Source organism: Mirounga angustirostris, unplaced genomic scaffold (genome assembly GCF_029215605.1).
Source record: "Mirounga angustirostris isolate CCGP_5_RB_7025 unplaced genomic scaffold, mMirAng1.0.hap1 SCAF_11, whole genome shotgun sequence".
Classification (NCBI taxonomy): Eukaryota; Metazoa; Chordata; class Mammalia; order Carnivora; family Phocidae; genus Mirounga; species Mirounga angustirostris.
The window spans coordinates 26,747,393-26,771,376 of record NW_026991719.1 but is presented as its reverse complement, the minus strand read 5'-3'; the positions used below and the strand labels follow the sequence as shown (position 1 = coordinate 26,771,376).

Here is a 23,984-nt window from a genome sequence, read left to right as displayed (position 1 = left end):
GGGGATTGCGGCCAAGAGGGCTTCCATTCTCCTGGGTACTACAACTCTGGCCGTTATCCTCTCTTTTTCCTCTTTCTCTTCTTTCTCTTCTTCTCAATCCCTCTCTTCTCCTTTCCCTTTCCTTCTCCTGCTTCCTCCTTCCCCCTCCCCCACTCTATTCCAGTAATGGCTCTCTGTCCTTGTCCCTCAGACCTAGGGATGCTAATAGTTCCTTGTTCTTACTATTATGCCTTGTGATTTCCCTACACCCTGCACAGACCTCTGTGACCAGCCCTTTTACTAAATTCCACTCAACTTAGCTGAAAAGAACGTGTTATCTGTTTCTGGCTGGGACTCTGACTGGTATATTTCCATTAGAATATATGTTCTTCTAAAACCTGATCTCATTTAAACAATAATGTCCTGAGGGCATGGGACATGTCAGGACCTCTTTCCCTACCACATGCCCCCTTACTCCACCCCTGCCTGCAAATACCTAGTGCAGAGCTGAGCACAAAATGTATGTTCAGTAGAGAGCAGTTGGTTGATTTTAATGCTAGAATATTAGATGTGTTCATTGAAGAATATCCTCAGAGACTAAAATGCAAAGTAGCAGGAACTGCGCCTTATTGGCCGCACTGGTGCCAGCACTTTGCCAAGGGCCTAGTGCATAGTAGGTGCTTTGTAAAAATGTATCCAATAATGAGTGAGGTGATGTTAGGTAGTGCTTTGTTTGTTTAGGAACCAGGGACTGTTTTCATCTTTCAGATGAAAATAGGTCTCAGCTCTATTGAAAGTAGTTTCTCTCAACTGTTCAGATGATTTAATTTAGACATCTAGAATAGGACCGATTGTGGACATGACAGATTTAGGGAGGCAAATTTTGACCAGAATAAAAGGAATCTCCCTTTCTTTCTTTCTTTCTTTCTTTCTTTCTTTCTTTCTTTCTTTCTTTCTTTCTTTCTGTCACTAAGGCATTTTATTTGCACATATGTATTACATCCCTAGAAAAAGAATCCCAGGATTTTCCCTCCTGTGTGTTTTCATCTTGCTTCTTCATGGTCCAAGATACCAGCTGAGGTTGTCGGGACAATAAAACCAAACTGGTGGGGTGGGAGCAGATTATTCTGGCATTTTTCTAGATCTTTGACTTGTACATCAGATCTGAGGCTGATCACTCTACACTGGTTTCACCTGCCCCAGAGGTTCACAGCCATTTTCCCAGCTCTGTGATTATCGGTGATTTCAGATTAACCGATGCAACCATGCTTCATCATCACAGTGAGAAACTGGACGATGACTTTGGAGCACGGCCTAATAAGAACCTGGCGTTTGCCTCTCTCTTCAGCATCGTTCACGTTCTTGAGAGTATCTGCCAGGACATTCGTGCGCATCACCATGACGACACACAAAGATGGCAGGAAAAGGACAGGAAGGCAAAAGGAAGCTCTTTCTGATCGTCACTAGAGCTATGGGGAATACAAAAGAGGCCTTCCAGGATCAGTGCAGTTGTTCCAACAGCCCCTGGGAAATCATTCGGTGGAAATCATGTAGGGGGTAAATTTAGATATCAGAGTGTAAAGAACCTGGACTAGAAGACATAATCTTCTTTTTTAAGATGAATTTGTTCATTCAGTTGTTTGGCAAATACTTATAGATGGCCTGTTACGTACCACACATGATAAAGCACAGAGACTAGACAGACTTGACTTGGTTATAATGCTGGCTGTGCCCTTTACTAGCTGCCATGACATGAGTTGCCTGCCTGACCTGTTCTGAGCCTCACTTTCTGCATGTGTAGTAAAAGAATAGTGGGACCCCAGACGCCTGGGTGGCTCAGTTGGTTAAGCGACTGCCTTCGGCTCAGGTCATGATCCCAGAGTCCCGGGATCGAGTCCCGCATCGGGCTCCCCGCTCAACGGAGAGTCTGCTTCTCCCTCTGACCTTCCCCCCTCTCATGTGCTCTCTCTCTCTCAAATAAATAAATAAAATCTTAAAAAAAAAAAAAAAAGAATAGTGGGACCCCACTGGTATTTGGGAGGATTACATTAAGAAGCGTGAAGCACCCAGTAGACACACAGCATGTTTGCTTTCTCCATTTCCTGAATCATCTGACTTGAGTAATAAACCAAAATTAGGATCTAATACTTACTGACTTAGAACCTTAGACACACTATTCCATGTGATCTTAACTGTTTGATCATCTGCAAAATGAAAATAATAATACCTCACGGGTTATGATGAGTGTCATACTTGAGGTCATGTTGCAGGCACAGAAGAGGTTTCCCTTTCTCCCCCCACCACCCCTTCTGGATCAAGCATTCTCAGTGGGAACTGTATTGCTCCCATAGGGACAAAAATTGGTGCCTGGGGGACGAAAAATCTTACTCTTTTTATGTAAAGCACAGATACAGTACATCAACAGATATACAGTGTATCTGTGATATGAAAATTTCACTGGGGACAAGGAGGGGGAAGATTAGGAAAAAATATCTAAAAAGATATTTAGCAGGGGGACTTGGGGGGGTTCAGAAAAAAAAAAAAAGATGGAGAAACATTGCTCTAGAGTCGATCTCCTTGTTAGAATGTACCCATGAAACCGTTACTGGAATTGGCCTCCTTCCAAGAAGCCGAGTGCCTGTGGCTAGTGATCCTCCCTTACACCTTTTTGTTAATCCCATAGGTGAGGTTTCTATTTAGTCTCCACTGAATGCTGAATTATTTATTTTTATAACCTGCCCCCAGTTTTTTTGACCGAACTACATTCTCAAACGCCAAGTCCACCAAATAGAAGAAAAGTAGAAAGATGAGTGAATGTACTTGGGTCTGAATTCCAGAGAGTGCTCTTTTGGCACGGTTTAAATACCATTAGTATTCTTTTCAATTTGCTGGTTAGGCCCCCATGTCAATTAAAATATGGCTAACACCAGGGTGCATCGCTTGGCACATTCTGTTCATCGTGCATTAAAAAAAATGGTTGAAATAAGAACTTCGCCCACACAGTGTTGCCTCTGTGATTTTCAAAACCACCTTGGGCACAATATTGAATGCTGTCACCTCGAGGGAAGAAAAGCATTTGAAGGTAGAACTGCTCCCCTTTCTTGCTCCTAATAACATACCACATCTGTAACGCGAGGGGAAATTTGGAGGTTGGTTTTGGAATGAATAAACTCACGTGCAGTTTGCTATTTAAATTGAGTAGACAATCCCCCCACCCCTGGGGTGCTGGTGCCATATGATAATGCATGATTTTTACACTCAAGGATCTGAATCACAAAGCTACATTGGATTTACATGTAGTGGTTAGAGAAACATCTTGTATAAGAAAATACCAAAGGATAGCACAGTGTCATATAAAAGCTATTTGCTAATAAATCTGCCCTGATGGGCTACTAAAAATGGACGCACCAGACATAAAAGATGTGTGTGTCTATTACACAGGCTAGCGTGGTGAATGATGACAAGTTTCCATGGGTACACCGAGATAAGAAAGAGCTGTTGTTGGTGTCAGCACCCCTGCAAGAAATGAAATGATAATTCTGGGACACACTTACAAGAGTTACCGTGTGTTTGATCAACTTTTGAATATATGCAAGCCCAGAATCCTCTGGTAGCCCCAAGTGAAATTGCCAACAACCTTTTAACAGTCTCTTGAGAAGGAGCACTGAATCGAATCGCATAGAAACTTCCTTGGATTGAGTGTTATTTCCAAAGCAAGTAGTTCCAGTGTGTTTGTGGTGGTGATGGGGCGGGGGAGGAATGGGGAAAGGCCATTGTTAGTTGCCTTTTATTTTTTTGCATTAAGGACATTTTTTAGTACAAAATGTTAGGGTTTCTCCTCAATGAGATACCACCTCATACCAGTCAGAATGGCTAAAATTAACAAGTCAGGAAACAACAGATGGTGGCGAGGATGTGGAGAAAGGGGAACCCTCCTACACTTTTGGTGGGAATGCAAGCTGGTGCAGCCACTCTGGAAAACAGTATGGAGGTTCCTCAAAAAGTTGAAAATAGAGCTACCCTACAACCCAGCAATTGCACTACTAGGTATTTACCCCCAAAGATACAAATATAGTGATCCGAAGGGGCACCTGTACCCTGATGTTTATAGCAGCAATGTCCACGATAGCCAAACTGTGGAAAGAGCCAAGATGTCCATTGACAGATGAATGGATAAAGAAGATGTGGTGTATATATAAAATGGAATATTATGCAGCCATCAAAAAAATGAAATCTTGCCATTTGCAACGACGTGGATGGAACTAGAGGGTATTATGCTAAGCGAAATAAGTCAGTCAGAGAAAGACAAGTATCATATGATCTCACTGATACGAGGAATTCTTAATCTCAGGAAACAAACAGGGTTGCTGGAGTGGTAGGGGGTGGGAGGGATGGGGTGGCTGGGTGATAGACATTGGGGAGGGTATGTGCTATGGTGAGCGCTGTGAATTGTGTAAGACTGTTGAATCACAGACCTGTACCTCTGAAACAAATAATACATTATATGTTAAAAAAAAAAAAAGATATTAGGAAGGGAAAAATGAAGTGGGGGGAATCGGAGAGGGAGATGAACCATGAGAGACTATGGACTCTGAGAAACAAACTGAGGGTTCTAGAGGGGAGGGGTGTGGGGGGATGGGTTAGCCTGGTGATGGGTATTAAAGAGGGCACGTTCTGCTTAGAGCACTGGGTGTTATACGCAAACAACGAATCATGGAACACTACATCAAAAACTAATGATGTAATGTATGGTAACTAATGTAACATAATAAAATAAAATTTAAAAAAATAATAAAAATTTTTTTTTTAAATGTCAGGGTTTCAAATGACAAAACCTAAGTTGTTTAGGTGTGTTCATAGACTGTGAGTCAAAGGGGGAACAAACATCTTCCAGCACAAAAAAATTCACTGACCTTCACCATTGGATTCATTTGATAGCTACACACGAAGACAAAAGGCTTGTCTGATTTTAAAAAACGAAGAAATCAACAATTTTTACATACAGTTCATATACTCTGTATGGAAAATTAACACTTGAGACCCGCAGTTATAAACACTTAAAGTTTCATGTCGATCTGGCACTTAGAACTTTTTAGAATATTCTTTCGCAATCTTTTCAACTATTTAGTTTAAGCATATTCTGAGTACTCCTCCAGCATTTTATTGGAGTTTTTTTCTTTTTAATGCTTAACAATGCAAAGTCAAGTGTAGACGTTCAGTGTAGGTGTGGCCATTAGCTCAGCTGGGCACCGCTGCTTTTCTTGTCTCTTGCTAGATTTTCTGCTTGAAGGTTGCTCCATTCAGGCAGCCCCCGCCCCCACTTGAGCCAACTAGGCAGCCAGGAGACCTCTCCAAGCACACTTCTCTCTGACAGTTACCTAGATATATTATAGGAAATGCAAATGGACTCTTCTGCTATCAGAGGACATTCCCCAGCATCCTCCAAATCAGAAATGATTTCTGGACCATTAAACTGATAAAGAACTGGAAAGGAATAATGACAGAAAGAGTGGGGTTCAGCCCATAGACACCTCTAAGGAAAGAATAGCAGTTGTTTCTCAGTTTAGGCGTTCATAGACTGGGCAGTACAGCTGGTGAGAACTGGACCAGATGCTCTGGGAAATTCTCTTCTTCCTTCTGCAATCCATTTTGGCTTTAAGAGGGGGGGTGTGCTGAGCAGGCAGGAGCTAGGATTTCTGGCTCTCTACACTGTTTCCTCCTAGAGAGGGCTTGGGTTTTTAGGTTTCTGTAACATCCGACTCTGCCCAGGTGGGTCAGGGAGTCCAGCCTAAGTTCTCAAATCAGATCTCACTTCCTTTATCGCCTTATCGGGGCGAGAAGGCTGTGTCCTAGCGAAGAAAACAGACAAAAGGAGAGTAGGGCGGATAATGAGAAAGGCAGAGAGGGTAGGAATAGAAGAACACCGAATGTGAGGGACTACTTCAAAACAGCAGATAAATGTCTTTTTTTCCCCATATTAAAAATCTGTCTGCCAAAATGAAAAGGCCTAATTAGCAGCTAAATACAAATCCATGTCCTCTATCTTTTAAAAGACACATCACCAAGGTACAAAGCAGCGTGTCTGGTTGAAGGTTAGGTGATTCGATCCCTCTATTATTTTGTATAAAACAAAGAATCTGTAGTTTCATTACGCTTAAATTGTCTGGCAGTGGATGAAGTTAACTTTTATTAGAAACTGTTCTTTCATATTATACAGTGTAGTCAAGGATATATTAGCTTTGACGTTTTCTTACATCTCAATATAGTGTAGAGTGAATTTACTGTGAGACTAATTTAGAAGGAGGCTTTTCATAGGAGGAAATAATGGTCAGCATCAGCTGGGCTGCAAATTATAAGCAGGATGAAAATTCAGGGAAAAAATGGATATACACATAAAATTGCTAAATGTTAACAAGCATGCTTCTTATATTTGTATTCCGATGATACTCTTTATCTCTTAAAACTCCAGTTTCGTAAAAATTCTTTTCAGGAGGAAGATTTTATTCTTGAGGAAATGGTATAGTGCATCCTAACGTGATTATTTTGTCTTAAAGAAAGAAAAAACCCATCAGATTAAACAGTATATAAAAGGTGTTTTTAGAGCTCATCTCTGGGAAAGGAAAAAACCTGGACAATTTAAGCATTTAAAACACAGTTTAAAGATGATTGATTTGACTAATAGACAATATGGTCATTATAAAACAAATTCCCAGTATGTGAAATTTAATTTCACCTATAGGATTCATCACTCATCACAGAAGTTTTATTATACTCTGGTATCAGGTGCCATTCTCTCGCTTTTCGTTGTTTTTTCCCAATAAGATCGTGCTGGTCAGCTGATATTTTGTGGCACCAATTAAACATATTATTGGTCAATGAGATTGGATTCTGTTTAAACCAAACAAAGACGCAAACAAGCATATCAGAATGATAAGTGTAGTGCTTTAGCTTCAATAACTTAGAATGTAACTCTATCACGCAAGGATGTTTCAGCTGCTAAACTAATAAAACCCAGTCAATCAAATAGTAAAAGATATTGAGAAGCAGCAACAGGAAGTGTTATAAGAAAAGCACCCAATGGAGACACATAAGAGAAAACCCGTCAGTCGACTCATTCCATTTCTTATCTGTTCTATAGGTTTAGCGGTGGAAAGGTTTTTTTTTTTTTTTCTCCTTTGCATTTATCTTTGTGCCTGAATGAGTTCAATTTCACTTAGATTAGGACAGAAACTTCAGAACAGCAGGTTAATCCGTCCTGTCTTCATGGGCAACTGAGCAAACAGACCAATATCAGTGTAAAATTGTAATTCTGGAGATTAATGTTGTCTTTCTTGTTTGTGGTGAGCTTAACCTCCTTGCCTTTTTCTTTCCCTCTCTTTCAGCTTCTGTCCAGGGTCCCTGGGAGAGAGCCATCTCACCAAACAAAGTGCCCTACTATATCAAGTAAGTCCGAAGCATCACATTCCTAAAAGGGCATTTATTGTGGCTAATCTGCATATTCACAAGTGAATGTATTTCTGAAATGTGACGTTAACCTGGCCTACAATACCTAGTTCTTCATTCCACGAGGAAGCTTGGCTAGTCAACTCATGCTAAAATTACCACTGCAAATGTGCTGATGCAATAGGGAGCTGCCTTTAGGAAAAACCCATTTGACACAGCATATATGTTGTGTTTTGTGATTGGGGTGGAGTGGATTTTCCACACTCGAACAAAAAGCTGCAGATAATATTACTGATAGTGGGAGTGAATATTTATAAGGACAGTTTCATTTATTTGGGGGTTTGCCCACATTTCTTTTTCAGCAAAGATGGATGCTTTCTGCAGCTCAATGTACACAGAGTGTTTTAGGTGAATAAATAGTTCACGTACCCAAAAGGCAGTCAGCGGCGGGCCCGGATGTGTGGAGCTGAGTGTTCATTCTCGATACATAGCACTCAGCATTTTTCACATAATGACAACAGAATGATACTGTTTTCTGGGGCCATTTATGTCAGTCAAAGGAATACAGGTGCTTAGAAGCGCCTTCCATGGGATGCTGCATGAAATACAAATTATGATACATCGGGTCAACGTGGAAGGGAGAGGAGGGAGGATATGGACTCATGATGATACCTTAACAGTTTCCATTGATGGTGCAATAGAGTTCAACTTCAATTTCACTTTGAATCCGCTGTCTCAACAATTTAATTTCGTCGGCTTCATGAAATAATCTTCAGTACCAACTAAAGTCTTTGAACCTGCTTCTTTCATGAGTCTGACTAAAAATACTCCACGTGTTCCCATTGTTTCGGCCTCCCATGTTTTATCAGGTCACTTTCTGTTCTTCCACTGCTGATCAATTCTTCATAATTCAGGTCTACAGCAATATCAGCAATCCTAGATCTTCATTACCACGGTTCTCCAGAAATTAGATTGCGTGCCTCAATTGTGTTAACCCAGAAGAATGGGGGTGAGGGAACTCTTTGGACTCTTCAAGGAGAAATACATCCTTTAGGAAAGCTTTGTCTTATTAAATTTTTCCAGGCAAGGTATCTCTTACCTTTAAACATTCTCCTTCAATTTGCTTTGATCCTGCTTTTTATTTTTCTTCTTTTATTGTATTGTAGTATTTTCATTCTGTATAATTATTAATTCAGTCACTCTACATATTTTAATACCTATTTTAAATCACCTGTGTTATTAAATGATAAGTTGATTTAGACACGCACTGTATGGCTTTACATCCACTGTATATTTTGTGGAACACTTAATTCAGGCTCCTCCCAGTCATCTCCAGTGTCTTGGTCATCATAAATTTTTGGGACCTAAGATTTTTGGAACCTGCTACTCCTTCAACCTGTTTATAAATCTCTCACTTTATCCAATTCTTTCTGATAGATGAAGAGATGGTCTTTACTAGACAAAGACTCTTCTTTTATAGCCAAGGTTGGAAGACCACCTGAGAACCCAAAACATCTTCAAGCCATTATTCTCCAGATTATTCCTGTTGGGGGCTTATTAAATATCTCACGGGGATTCCTAGCATTCCCCCCACCCCCACCCCTGCCAATATTCTTTCCCTAAATATTTATCTTCTCCCTGATGTTACACCCACTGCAAAAGATCCCAGATCATTGCTGTGTGGCAATGAACATGAATTCTGTCCAAAAATAAAAAGGAGACAAATTAAAGAAAACCTATAATTCCCCCACCACCACCCCCATAACTAGTCTCTTGCTGCTCCTTGGTGGTATCAGAGAGCAGCTACCCTCTCTCTGTCCCCCTCTTTTCCGGTGTTCCTTCACCGACTTGAAGATCGTGGTGGCAGTGTTGATAAGGGCACAGATCAGGAAACAAGAAAACTTGATTTCTGGTCCTGGCTCTGTCATGAGTTGATGGTGTGGCCTTGGGCAAGTCACTTAACCTGTGCAGACCTTGGTGTCTCATTCATAAAATAAGAAGTTGGATTTGGTGATATCTAAGGGCTTCATAGCTCTAAGAATCAATGAGTGTGACTCATTGAATGGTCTTGCCCAAGTCCAAAAACAAGATCTCAGCTTTTCAAGAAGTTTATCTTTATTTTTAAAATTCTTTATTTTAATCATTAACATAATATAAATTCTTATTTTAAAAAAGCATACGAATTCTATTTTTCCACTGTTTAATTAGCTGCAGATATGCTCCCTAAACCCACTCCAGTTTCTCCAGGTAACCATTTAAAAAGCTCAAATCTTGATGTTTAATTTAGGGCTATCATTCTGCCTGATTTACTAGTAAGAGACATAGAGCAATAGACAAAAAATCAGTAGAAAGGGGAGTCTGGAGACCCCAAACCCTCTGAAGGAGTCCGTTTCTAGGAACGAGGAATTACATAACTGCTCAAAAATACCTCTGAAACTTTCTGGAGATCATGTATTTCTAAAAATTATAATCTATTTGAAATTAGAGATAATAGAATTTCTCAAATATACCTCTAAAATGTTAAGCTAATGTAGGGAGAACATGTGTTCAGAAAATATACATTGTCAACAAACAGATGACTAGTGTCATTTGTGATTTATTATTACATATTACTGTTGTCTAAAAGATTCTTTTCATAGCAAATTACTTTGATGTACAAGGTTCAGTGGACTTCATGCACTGGCTAATGCTATTTGTAATTCGAGATGCCTTATTTATCCACAAATAACAATACTAATAAGTTTATAATGACATTACTTCAACCAGTCCCCACCCTTGTCCTTCCTCTTTGTTACCTTGTCTCAACTTGCATTCAAGAGTTTTAAGCACACATTTCCAGGCACAAAGCCAGATGTCTTCTCTGGATCTTTCTTTTTTTTAAGATTTGTTCATTTATTTTAGAGAGAGAGAGTGCATGCATGTGCATGGACAGGGAGGGGCAGAGGAAGAGGGAGAGAGAAACCCAAGCAGACTTGACACTGAGCACAGAGCCCGACGTGGGGCTTGATCTCAGGACCCTGAGATCAGACCTGAGCTGAAACCAAGGGTCGGATGCTTAACTGCCTGTGCCCCCCAGGCGCCCCCTCTGGATCTTTTTTTTCAATACTTAATAATTTTTCCTTTTCAATGCTGGGATAAACTGATCACCTAAATAACCAGAGGTTTCTGCACCAGTAACCCCATTCCAGTTAGTTGTTGAGTTGTGCACTCGTGCTTGAGGTTGTAAGTCATTACCAGCATCTTCTGCTCTAGCTTGCAAATCAGACAGTGTTTATGCCTGCATCCTGACACCAGCTTTTCATATGATGCTAAGAATCTTGATTTTGATACTTCAAACTACATGTTTGTCTAGTTTATTAGTCCGTAGCATTCATCATTGTTACAGTTTTCATATTCTCTCTCCCTGGGGACTCTCTTATTCCTGCCAGTGTCTCTTTCAGGTTATTTGATTACAGCTTTCATTGCCCCTGAAAAAATAATCACCTACAATGTTCAACCTGTTACAACTGCCTTTTCCACTCTCTGCCATTTTGTAGTTTCCTGGCCTACTGTCAAACTCATGAAAATTTCAATATAATAGCCTTTAACCAGCTGCTGCATTCTGTTAGGATTTCTTTCACCTTTTTATGTTGCATACTCCCATATGGGTAAACCGAACAGAGCCAAGAGCTGGGACTCTCTTGCTTTCTTAATGAGTTAGAAAATTATTCTTCTGTGTTCTGGACTGTCAAAAGAATTTAGGAATCCCAAACTTGCATGCAGTATGTTCCTGCATAGATGACATAATAAGAGCATAAGAAATAGCACACTGGGTCAGACCACTAGGGCAACTAGCCAAGAACTCCATCCCAGATGCAGACACCAGTGGCTGTTCGTCAGTTAACCTAGTAATTTCCATCTTAAAAAATTAGGATGCATCCTGACCATTTCTTAATAGTCCACCGTAAATCAGTTGGCATTGAGTTTATCCAGCGGTTTCTTACTTCCTCCATTCTCCTCTTCAACCTTGTCTTCAGAAGATTGAGTCCCATGAATCTGCTGATTTCGGTGTAAAGAAATAAAGGTATATTGCAGTTTCTCTTCACTGTACATTTTTGAACCTCAAGGGATGGCCCCCATTAAGGGCTGCAGAATTCAGTGAATACAATGGTATTTACCAAAGTAGACTTTAATCTCACATCCCCTTACAACCCCCTTTTCATTTTCATCTTCCCAGTCTGAGAAGCTCTAATCCTTTTTAGGTTCTTAGCCTGTCCTTGAATGAAAGATAAGTATTCCCCTTGATCATCTTAGCTGCTTTTCCCTGGATCTCTTCCAGTTCTGTTACATCTTCCTTGGGATGTCGTGACTGGGACGGCCCAAATATTGGTTATTACATTTGTTAGCATTGTCTCTACTCTTGGCTCGCTTGTGAGGAAAGTAAACGCTCTTTGCCGTCTCCCATTGGTGAGAGATGGAGAAACCGATTGAGGTCACAGCTTGTTCTCCCTATATTAGTTCTGGCCGGAGGTTGCTTTGCTGCTACTTTTCTGTAATACCGGCTGAAGTGTTTGCCCTTCTGTTTCTGCCAGCTGGCCCCCAGGAAGGCTTCGGGTTTCAGACAAGCTGGTCCTTTCCCCTTTCAAAGACGCTGCCGTGGTAAAAAAAACCAGGAGGCATTCACTACTGAAACCCAGTAGGAAACCTGCTGACTCGATCACCAGGAAGGCATTCCAGGAGGTTCCCTGTCTCATTATCTCTGAAGCACTTCACAGGAGAATGAAAAATGGGGTTCCGGGGAATATGCTAACTGTTCAGCTCTTTTTTACATGCCTTGCTCAGGAAGCAGCTCAGGTCCACAGGAGTGTCTCTCTTTTCCTGCGGGTCATTTGGGATGTTGTCCACATTGCTGTAGATGGTGTCAAATGACCTTGATCTGCCCTTCTCTCTGCCCTCAATCCCAGGCGTGTTTCTGCAGCCACCTACTGCATGTGAGCTGCTCACAACTCTCTGGTGATTCCTGCTTAGCCAAATGCAATATAAAACCTCCTTGCCTGAAGCCAGCAGTCGCTCCAGGCAACATTTCTCATTACTGTTACGGTGTCTGTTGCCACAGTGGCTGCTTGAGGTCCCGACTCTCCCGTCCTCTATGGCTACCATTCCTGCGGCTCCACTGGTTCCAGTATTTGACACTGCATGGAATTGTGGCCATCTGCCTTAGACGTACCTTTCGGGGTTTGTGTCTTCTTGCATCCTGTTGCTCTCTTCTCAATTAAATTGCTGAGTCGTGCTCTAACTGTAAGTGCCCATGCTCCCTACCCCCAGTAGCATCTCAGTTTTGACACCACCTTCCTCTGGACCAGAGGGCCTTGATTACTATTTTCTGGGCGGTTTTTCAGATTCCAAATCCACTCCCCATACCACATTTATTTTTTTTTTTTAAAGATTTTATTTATTTATTTGACAGAGAGAGACACAGCGAGAGAGGAAACACAAGCAGGGGGAGTGGGAGAGGGAGAAGCGGGCTTCCCGCAGAGCAGGGAGCCCGACCCAGGGCTCCATCCCAGGACCCTGGGATCATGACCTGAGCCGAAGGCAGTCGCTTAACCAACTGAGCCACCCAGGCGCCCCCCCATACCACATTTAAAGCATATCTTGCCCTTGTTCTTGCTCCAGCTCCCTATTATTTGTGCCAGGAGTTGCTCTGATTCAAGTTTGGGTGAGTTTATTTGTTCCTTTGAGTTATCGCTCACTATTTCAGTACCTGTATTTATAGAGGAAGGAGCAGTTGGCTACGTCTCAGTTTTTTTTTTATTTTTTTGTTTTTTTAAAGATTTTATTTATTTATTTATTTGAGAGAGAGAGAGAGAAACAGCATGAGAGGGGGGAGGGTCAGAGGGAGAAGCAGGCTCCCCGCTGAGCCGGGAGCCCAATGTGGGACTCGATCCCAGGACTCCGGGATCATGACCTCAGCCGAAGGCAGTCGCTTAACCAACTGAGCCACCCAGGCGCCTCGGCTACGTCTCAGGTTTAACAGCGACCACTGTGCTAAGTACCTGTGTTCGCTGGTTTGCAGTGGATACATTTTCTGAGAATGAGAAGGGCTCTTATTATAAAGAACACTGGATTATGATATCCAACTTAGAAAATATTCCCCTGGAGCACCTGGGTGGCTCAGTTGGTTAGGCGACTGCCTTCGGCTCAGGTCATGATCCTGGAGTCCCGGGATTGAGTCCCGCTTCGGGCTCCCTGCTCAGCGGGGAGCCTGCTTCTCCCTCTGACCCTCCCCCCTCTCATGTACTCTCTCTCTCTCTCTCATTCTCGCTCTCTCAAATAAATAAAAAAATAAATCTTAAAAAAAAAAAAAAAAATATTCCCCTAGGTCTCATTCCTGATACCTCACTGTTCTAGGAATGATACTGATCTTCTCACATTCCGTTTAAACATTGGTTAAGATTGGCAGAGGTATATGCCCTATGAAATGAGTAGATAGAGCAGGCATCAGAAGACTTGAAGTGTAATTTCAGCCTATCAATCAGCTATTTTTTTAAGTTTTATTTATTTAAGTAATGTCTACACCTGGTGTGGGCTCGAACTCACAACCCTGAGATCAGGAGTCATACACTGTACCGACTGAGCCAGCCAGGTACCCCTCAACTAGCTATTTGCCCTCAGGTGAATCACTTACAGTCTCTGGGCCTCAGTTTCTTCATCCGTCATCTAAGGGGGCTGAATCACATGATACCACATGTCATTTCCAGCCCTGACATTCTCTGGTTTTATGAATATTGACTTGGAAATAAAAATTGTTCTTAACAGTTTTCCAGAGGAATGAAAATGGATCTTCAGATCACCCTTGAGAATTCTTACTGTGCCATCAGTCTTCTCAGGATAAAGGACAAACAATATTAAACCTTTTTTTCACTTTGCTGTTTAGCACCATTGATAATAGGGAGTGGATGTAACAGAATCAGCTGTCTAATTTCAGCTGTCAATCTTTGAGGATACTGGTGAATATCTGTGGGTAATTAAATTTGTGAAATCGCTGCCAAAAGCCTGGTGCTCTGACTTTTCAAAAGGCTTTAGTACACAAAGATAACCCAGAGGTCAGTCTTCTCTGCTGGGCTTTCTCCTCCACAGTTTGATGGTTCCAAAGGTCACATTAGCCGAGTCTCATTAAGCTCTGCAACCACAATGAAGGAATAGTCAGTAATGAATAATTGATGATATAATCATGAAAACAACTCAGTTTAAGATGTTAACTGGAAGAGATTGAATGCGACACCATTGGGCTGTGGAGTGCCGAGTCTGGCCTTTGGTTTTGTAGACCTTGTGGGTAGATGAAAATGTTGGTATCTTCCGCGTCTCAAAGGTTCATAAAAAAATCTCACAGCCCTCTTTACTGAAAGTTGCATAAGCTGTAACATATAACATTGACTGGGCGCCTGGGTGGCTCAGTCGTTAAGCGTCTGCCTTCGGCTCAGGTCATGATCCCAGGGTCCTGGGATCGAGTCCCACATCGGGCTCCCTGCTCGGCAGGAAGCCTGCTTCTCCCTCTCCCACTCCCCCTGCTTGTGTTCCTGCTCTCGCTATCTCTCTCTGTCAAATAAATAAATAAAAATCTTTAAAAATAAAAATAAAAAATTTTTAAAAAAACATATAACATTGACTGAAATAACAGACTCCATGAGGATAGGCACTTTGTCTCTTTTCTCACACAGAGCCTCCCCGACATAGCACGTGCTCAGTAGATATGTGAATGAAGGAAGGAATGTACACCAGTAATTCCGCATGCCTTGCACTTTGCTGACTACTTTTACCTTCAGAAAATCTTCTAGCATCTGTGTATCGATTTAGATGTCCCACCTGAATGGGTCTCTTATATCCTCTAGATATCAACTTTAATCATAGAAAGCACGCTGAGTCTCTTATGGAGTTAATCATGTCTCCTATAGCTGGTACCTAGGAGAAAATCCTTAGCATGCGAGTCTGAATGGTATATACCAAATCCTGAGATCTCGATTCTGTTCTGTGTTTATCTAACAATATGATTTGGGTTATAATTGAGTCCATCTGGGACTGAGTTTCCCCATCAACAGTAAGGAAGCAGAACTAGCTTAATGCCTAAGACCACTCTGAGTTCTGGCTTTCTTTGTTTCAATAGAACTGGGTTTTTTTGTTGTTGTTTTTTGTTTTCTGTTTTTCCTATTCTTGGTTTTCTAGTAGGTCAATAGAGATTTAAATTGATCAACCACTGTGTTCACTAAGCATTTGTATACAGGACCTACTTTTTGGGCTGAGATCTAGTAGCCCCTGAATCTTAAGAGAACAGCATTGATAAGTTTTTATTTTAAAGAAGATTTTTGTAACATTCTGTGTGGTATGGGTAATGCTTAAAGTTGGCAGCATGGATACAAAGATACATATACGTGGCAACTAAAATAGAATGTTGAATACAGGCCAAAAACTCTATTGTATTACATAGGTACAACATAAGAGTCCCCTGACTCATTTGTGGCACTTTTGGGAATGTGAGAGTGTGTATAAAATATATTTAGGTCCAGGGCGCCTGGGTGGCCTCAGTTGGTTAAGCGACTGCCTTCGGCTCAGGTCATGATCCTGGAGTCCCTGGATCGAGTCCCGCATCGGGCTCCCTGCTCGGCAGGGAGTCTGCTTCTCCTTCTGACCCTCCCTTCTCTCATGTGCTCTCTCATTCTCTCTCTCTCAAATAAATAAATTTGAAATATATATATATATATTTAGGTCTGTTGTCCCAAAAGAAGAAAAGTAAATCATTCCAGCTATTCCTTCCTTTTCTTTTTCGAACATTCTTAAACATGCACTTGCTTCCATAATCGTGTAGTAGAAAAAAACAGGCTGTCACTTCAGATCAAGCTGTGTTGGAAGCCCAGCTTTATCATACTCTGACTCTGTTACTGGACAAATTTGCTTAACCTCACACCCTCTACTTTCTGGCACATAAGGATTATTATTAATTAGCTTTCCTTCTCTTCTCTGAAAGTCCGTTGAAGACTAATTGACAACTACTAAATACTGAGTGTTGGACTTGTAGGAAAACACTTGCACAGATACATCCAGTATTAGCTACATGTTTAGAATATTTTCTAGGACGCAAATATGTCCTTGATCAAATTAGTTTATTTTCATTTTTGGAGTTCCCACATAATTTGGGGTATGTGTGAATTCCCAAACATTCCTGAGCCTCTCCTAGGCTTCTCTAATTGCTTCATATCCTGTCCCCCTGGGAAGCAGCATCCTGTTGCCTTCACAAAGGTCAGCAGCAGCCAAGACATTTGAAAATAACTTAATAACCTTGAACTGCCTCTCCCCTTTGGATAATTTCCTTAGAGCATTAGCCCTTTAAACACTGACCTGGTTGTAGAAAATGTCCCTTTCTCAGCAGGAAAACTCCAAATCCCATTCAGTCTTCCCCTTCTTTGTTCCAGGGGACTGGGGGGCGAGGTGGAGGAGTCAGGAGGGGTGGAATTCGGGAGTAGAACAGTGGGTAAGGAGAAGGAATTCTTTCTGGGAGAACGTTCGTGTGCACACACACACATGCAGTTTCTTCTTCTAAAAAAATAAATTGAGCACATTGTATAAATCAGTGTTGTCACATTGCAAAATTTTAAAACCCCTGTACAAGAGAGAAAAAAAATCTCTGCTTTCAGCAGCCTGGAAAGCTCTTAAGAACAGGTCCTATATGAGGCTCAGCCCACTGTCAGCATTGAGCAAATGATCACATCTTTTGTGTTATCATTAACTCCCGGGTAGATGAAACGGAGAAGCTTTCCTTCTCCTTCTGAAATTTTCAATTGCTTTTTCTGTTTTTCTTTCTCAGCTTATCCACATCCATCTTGGTCCCCAAAGCCACTGCATGTCAGATAGTCAGCACAAAGAGTAATTTTTAACTTAACTTCTCTGCTGTTTTAGAAGGAATTTTTTGTTGTTGTTTCCTTTAGGTTTGGTCACTTTCCCTTAGACTTGAGCTTTCTATGAAGTTACAGTCCATATAATCTAGACAGGATGAAAAGCAAAGTGTAGGGGCACCTGAGTGGCTCAGTCAGTTGAATGTCCGACTCTTGATTTCAGCTCAGGTCATGAGATATCATGGTCTTGGGATCAAGCCCCGCATCAGGCTCCATGCTCAGTGGGGAGTCTGCTTGAGATTCTCTCTCTTCTCTCCCTCTGCCCCCCAACCTGCTCATGCTCTCTCTCTCCCCCACTCTAAAATAAATAAATAAATATTTTTTTTAAAAAGCACAGTTTAATGTGTGCCTACTAAGTGTTAAGTGACAGACTAGTTGTATCTTTCCCATTTATGAAGATAAGACTGTCAATTATTATCCAGTAAAGAGGACATAGCTGAGAGTCAGAGAGGTTGGTGGCTTAAGTCACACTAATAATGACATGGCTTTGCACCTTTCTCACCAACCCTATGACATCAGTTGGCTTCCCCCCAGCTTACCCTCTGTCTAGGACTCCCACAGTCCTTAGCCTCACTGCCCACATGCATGCTCCAAAGGATCAGAGTTGCATGAAGCTCCCTGCCTAGGTATGGTAAAGTCAGAGAGGAGGTGGTTGCTGGCTCCTAAGGGCAGAGGCCAGCTTATCGGGGACACACAAGATGCAAGAGGAGACATATTTAGTGATAGGGCTGTTGAGGGTTGGGAGAAAAAACATTGACTAAAGGGGTAGAGAATTGAGATTTAAAAAATAATATTAAACATAAACCTCACTTGTTGCTCCCAGCTGTTTCAGCTTCCTAGTATTGTTGGTTAAAAACTGGCCCTTAGTGTAACCAAGCATGGCCAGACCACCACTGTGTGGCTGCCATCTTGGGTACCACTTGCGCTCCTCTGTAGGCCTTCCCTGCGTTGCTCGTGGTTTTTCCTTGGCTTACCTGCCCAATCAGCTTCTTCCACTATGCTCTTGCAGAGACGTTATTTTCTCTTTGCTACTTTTGGCAATAAAGAGCAAGAAGAAATAAAATGAAGCCGGGGCGCCTGGGTGGCTCACTTGGTTAAGCGACTGCCTTCAGCTCAGGTCATGATCCTGGAGTCCCGGGATCGAGTCCCGCATCAGGCTCCCTGCTCGGCGAGGAGCCTGCTTCTCCCTCTAACCCTCCCCCATCTCATGTACTCTCTCTCTCTCATTCTCGCTCTCTCAAATAAATAAATAAATCTTTAAAAAAAAAAAAAAAGAAATAAAATGAAGCCAATACCTGCTCCACCTTGATCCTATCTCCATGGAAGCTGAGAAAGCCAAGAATCCGAGTCACATCCTGCCACCTCCATCAGGGCTTCACTAAGATGAGGGTATGGCCAAAACAGTAACCTGATAGATGCCATGGAATGTGTTTCTCCTCATATTCCCAATTCTAAGACTTTTGAGAGGTTAGGACATGGTCAGCTCAGGTGGACTAGAACAGCTCTTCGGGAGCCTTTTCAACACTAGGGCACATCCTTGAATTTGACACTATCCCCTCCTTCTGGCAACAAAGGAAGTCTCATCTTTCCCATAAATCCTAGGCCTATGGTTCTTGCCTTACAAGGCAAATACATATGGCCTCTGGCCATAAGTTATGGCTTCCCTAGGCATTGAGCATTGGGTCAGCCCATGTATTGCATGTAGAAGATCTCACCTTATTGCAGAGTGATATCTCTCGAGTTTTATTATCATAACCACATGGTGGGAAAGAAGTATCTCATATACTTTCTCCTATAATGACTTAAAATCACCAAACCAGTGGGAGCAATTAATACGTTTTCAAAGATAAAGAATAATTTAGATTTCCTATAGATTAAGAAAAATCTCTGTCTGAATATACAGTCACCCTGTACTAATCCAGAAAAAGAAGTGCTTTATCAGATACAAGGCCAGGTTAATGCTTCTTCCTCAATCTCACTTCTTTCAGTACTACAGGAACTTTTTTGCCAGAAAAAAAAAAAAAATCCCACCAAAAAAGAATGAACTCTAGATGGAGCAGGAGGGGTCAGGCATCATAGGTATAAGCAAAAGTTCAAAGTGTAAATATCTTTATAGCTAGAGGGAGGAGAGTGAGAGCAAGAGAGGAAAGGAGGAGCGGCAAGGGGCTGAGGAGGGGAGTGAAGGAAAGGGTATGAAAAGTAGGCCTGTGACTCATTCCCTAGGGGTGGTGAGGGGGTATGAACAACCTCAACTCAACAGACCACCTTATAAACATGCTAATGACCTCCCAGACCTCCTTGTCAATCTCATTAATGGCATTTGAACTAGCAGAAGGATACCTGAAAGTCCTACGTATCCAATGTTTTTAGCAGGATATACGTGGTCCGGCTATTTTACGTATCGTAAATAAACTTGGAATGTATGGATTTGTGAGTAATGAAGACTTTTCTGTTAACACGAAACCAGAATGTATCATAACGTAAAACACCAGGGCTATTTTGGAAACATGTGTCTGCTGATTTCAGGGTCCTCCAGGGAAAGAATGTTTTATCTATGCCTTCAACTCATTAGTGAAGATCGGTACTAGGTAAGAATCTATGATTTATGTGAGTCCAATTTGAAATTCAGTGCTTTATACCTACACAATATATATTTATTTTAATTTAAAAATTGCCTTTGCAGGGAGAGAAAGGAAAGAAAAGTAGGATGAGTGGGCCCAAATATTTCCCCTTACTTTGTTGTCTCCAGTTCTCAGAAAGTCTAAGTCTCAAGTCTAAGGCCAGGGTCAAGATTAGTGAGGGACATAACTGTTATTTTTGTAACTGTTATAAAATTTTTTTAAGTGTTATAAATATTTTTTAAATTTTATATTGAAAATTATATAGGGGCACCTGGGTGGCTCAGTCAGTTGAGTGTCCGACTCTTGATTTCAGCTCAGGTCATGATCTCAGGGTCATGAGATCGAGCCCCACATGGGGCTCTGCGCTCAGCGTGGAGTCTACTTGTCCATCTCCCTCTGCTCTGCTCCTCTCCCTGCTCTCACATGCACGCTTTCTTTCTCTCTCTCAAATAAAATCCTTTTAAAATTTTTAAAAAAGAACATTATATAAGTGACATTCAATTTTTTTATTTTATTTTATTTTATTTATTTATTTTTATTTTATTTTGTTAGTCATCATTAGTTTTTGATGTAGTGTTCCATGATTCATTGTTTTCATGTAACACCCAGTGCTCCATGCAGTACGTGTCCTCCTTAATACCCATTCTATTTTTCTGACGTTACCTTAGACTAGATCTTAAAGATAGTCCTTAAGCCATCTTTACTGTTTAACTCTTGAAATGTTTTTGGTAATTTTCAGATCCCTCATCTCCCCAGTTAAACTTTAAACTCCTTGACAATGCTTGTGCCTTATACATGTTTGCGTCACCCTTAGCAATTTATTATCTGACACAGGAAAAAATGAGAATAAATACTGGATAGTTTGTTTTGATTTTGAGGAAAAATCAACACATTTGGGGGAACTGAGCCATGCTCCTAATACATATTCTCTTAAAGGAAGAGATAATAGCAGATTAAAGGCATTCTATATAATGTTTGTGTTCTAGGTAATCTCACCGGCATCCTCTGATTAAATTATATTTTGAAGGCAGTTTTAGCCATCAGCACCTTCGTTTTCTGTATTTTCTTTGGTGGAAAGCAGAGAGAAATGCTTGATGGAGCTGGTTGCCTCATTGAACGGTGCTATAAACCATAAATCTTTGAAAGTTGCTGTTTTAGAGAAAGTATTTTTAAATGAATGTATTCCTTTAGTAGCTCCTGTTGCCAAAACTGTTACCAGGATATCTTAGGAAAATGCTTTCAAGTTCTACTCCTATCAACAGGCACCAGCTGCCTCCAGAAGCTGAGGTTGTTCCATGAGGGCACATAAGCCTATGTCTTACTATTAAAAGAATTGGAAAGAAACTGGGAGGAGGTAAGTGCGTAGAGTCTAAGAGAGACGTTGAGGAAGAGCCACAGTGGCATCCAGGGGGGAAGGAAATTTAGTTCCACACAAGCAGTTCTTGCCTTTCGCTAGTGAATATTGGATGTCATTAACAAGTGCATACAAATGAGATTCATTGCATAAATGTCGAATGTTGGTAAAAAGAGAGCCAGTTTTTTTTTTCAAATACAATTTTGTTTTGTTTTTGGTAAGAGGGGAAAAAGTCATTCAGTTGTATCTTTTTAAATAGACTTTATTATTAAGGAACTTAGAGTTGGTTATCTAACTTCGTATTTCATCCACTCAGCTGCCAAGCCATTTCTTTTTACCGTAAGCACCACGAGGAGCAAAAGTCCTCCTTACTCCGCCCAATCTAATTCATCATCAACAAAATTGCCAATTATATTCCAAGTCCTTGAATGTATTGCTTGAGGAGAAGATGTATAAGCTGAAAGGAAGCAGCTCAATGTTGGGGTGAAAGTCTGATCTTTCTCTACTTGTTGGTAGATTCAAAGCCTACTAATCTTGTTTTGACTTTTGAACTGGAAAAAATTAATATGGAAGGTATGGAGAAAAGATGTTCAAACTACAAAGTCATTTTTCCTGAGAAGTTATTTGACTGTAGTTGTAACTATAACTCAGAGTATATCAGAGGGCTCAGATGTGGAACATTTCTTTAAAATTAAAACCTAAAAATCCCGATGTCTAATAGAATGTATAAAAATAGCTACCTCTGAAGGATATGGGATGAGCAGAGGAATGCTGAATAATATCATCTGACAGTTTGGGCCATACCTTTATGGTGGTTGCTGTGGCCTGAAAAATATAGGATTAATTCAATAAAACATTGGGAAAAAAACAACATAAACATAAAATATTTTAAATTAAAAACACTGAATAGGAACAGGAGAAAAAAATCCCCCAGCAAATCAGTATTGCTTGGGGAAGCATGAATCCCAGACCAGCAATATTTTTATCCAAATAACCTCTAGGTCTGTAGTGAACAAACACCTTTATCACCAAATTTTATAAACAGAGAGTAAAGAAAAGAGTACTTAGGGTTGTTGGATATACTTCTCCAAGATGGTAACTTTATTCAGAGCTTCAGGCTTGACTCTACCAGCTTCTGAATTTATTTGGAGTACTTCGTCAATTTAGGATTGCAAACTACAAGCAGAGACATGGTAAAATAATGACAAAGATCATTAATAGTGGTGGTTACAGTGAACAGATGATGGTTGTTGTATAGATTAATAACACACCCAAGGAAATCTGTGGGAAATTTCAGTTGGGATATAAAACACCGAACTAAGGCAGAGGTGAAATAAATTAAAAAAAAAAAACTCCTAGGAGATTAAATTTAGGCCTAAGTATCTAAAGCTGTAAATTCTATAGGTCTGTTCAAATACTCTGTACAGTAGGTCCCCACTCCCATCCATGGTTTCGCTTTGCACGGTTTTGGTTACGTGGGGTCCTCCGCGGTCTGGAAGCAGGTGATGTTCCTTCTGACGTATTGTTAGAAAGTCAATAGTAGCCTAACGCTACATCAAAGTTGTCCACATGGTTATGCTCACCTCAGCTCATCATGTTAGACATCTTACCATGTCACATCATCACAAGAAGAAGGGAGTGCAGTACAGTAGGATATTTAGAGAGAAAGATGGCATTCACATAATGTTTATTATCGTTTGTTATAATTGTTGTATTTTATTATTAGTTATTGCCATTAATCTCTTACTGTGCCTAATTTATAAATGAAACTTTATCATATGTATGTATAGGAAAAAACATAGTATATCTAGGGTTTGGTACTCTCTGCTGTTTCAGGCATCCAGTGGTGGCGGAGGGATTGGAATGTATGCCCTGTGGATAAGGGGGGACTACCGTATGCCCTTACATTAATTGTGTCACTCAGTGATCTTCATTACTCTAGATACAGGGAGTGACCCTGAGTACAGTGGCATCACTTCTGTTTATAAGCCAATCTGAAGATATGTAAGCCACTCTTAGTATATAATAGACACTATAAAGATATAATTGAATCCAGTTTTTTCTAACTTGAAAACTAATTTCAGATAAACTCTAAATTGGGCAGTTCTTGATACTTTGATTTGAGTACCCCAGTAAATATATTTTTCCAATTTCCAAGTTTTGTGTATCCTTTTCAAAGAAAGAAGACAGTCCTTTAAATGCCTAACTGCCTGGGACTTCCTCGGGTTGTTTTCCGTGAGAGTTCAAATCATACAACTATGAATAACAACAACAACGAAAAACCATTTTGTCAGACCGTATGTTTTGTGTGTATGTTTATTTTAATGTCCTATCTTCCCAAGTATCGCCTCGGATTCACTTCTCCACACGTCCTACCTTCCAGAAAGTCGTTGTTTTTCTGTTCATAGAATTGCTGCTATTCTTTTCTTCATCTCCTGTTGAGTTTGTAGGTGTTCTGAATAGTTTGATAACTATCTAGCTGAATCCCTGGGACCAGACAAAATTTAGGTCTCCTACTCCTCTGCCATCTTGCTCCTCCTTCTATTTTAGCATCCACAGTAGAAAGTAGACTTACTTTCATTTGGTCCATAGTAGCAAAGTGTATCTGGTGTGTAAGTAAGATGGATCTTGAAGTTGAGCCCTGAATACACTCTTTCTGCA

At 40.8% G+C, this 23,984-nt stretch overlaps 1 protein-coding gene, 1 long non-coding RNA gene and 1 pseudogene across 11 annotated transcripts in view; 1 reads left to right on the top strand and 2 right to left on the bottom strand.

The window, feature by feature from the left end:
* Positions 1–23,984, top strand: part of DMD (dystrophin) — a 2,113,108-nt gene that overhangs the window by 1,903,750 nt on the left and 185,374 nt on the right. For all 10 annotated transcript variants that reach the window (XM_064573900.1, XM_064573902.1, XM_064573903.1 and 7 more), the window contains one exon: positions 7,362–7,422. In XM_064573900.1, coding sequence (XP_064429970.1) covers positions 7,362–7,422 — 61 coding nt within the window. The remainder of the gene's footprint in view (positions 1–7,361; positions 7,423–23,984) is intronic.
* On the bottom strand, positions 984–1,379 carry LOC123843135 (small ribosomal subunit protein uS8-like; annotated as a pseudogene).
* LOC135361912 (uncharacterized) lies at positions 13,709–22,178 on the bottom strand. Its single transcript, XR_010406076.1, has 3 exons — positions 22,064–22,178; positions 16,795–16,992; positions 13,709–14,584 (listed from the first exon to the last, which is right to left on the bottom strand). It is a non-coding gene; the product is annotated as an uncharacterized LOC135361912 (long non-coding RNA).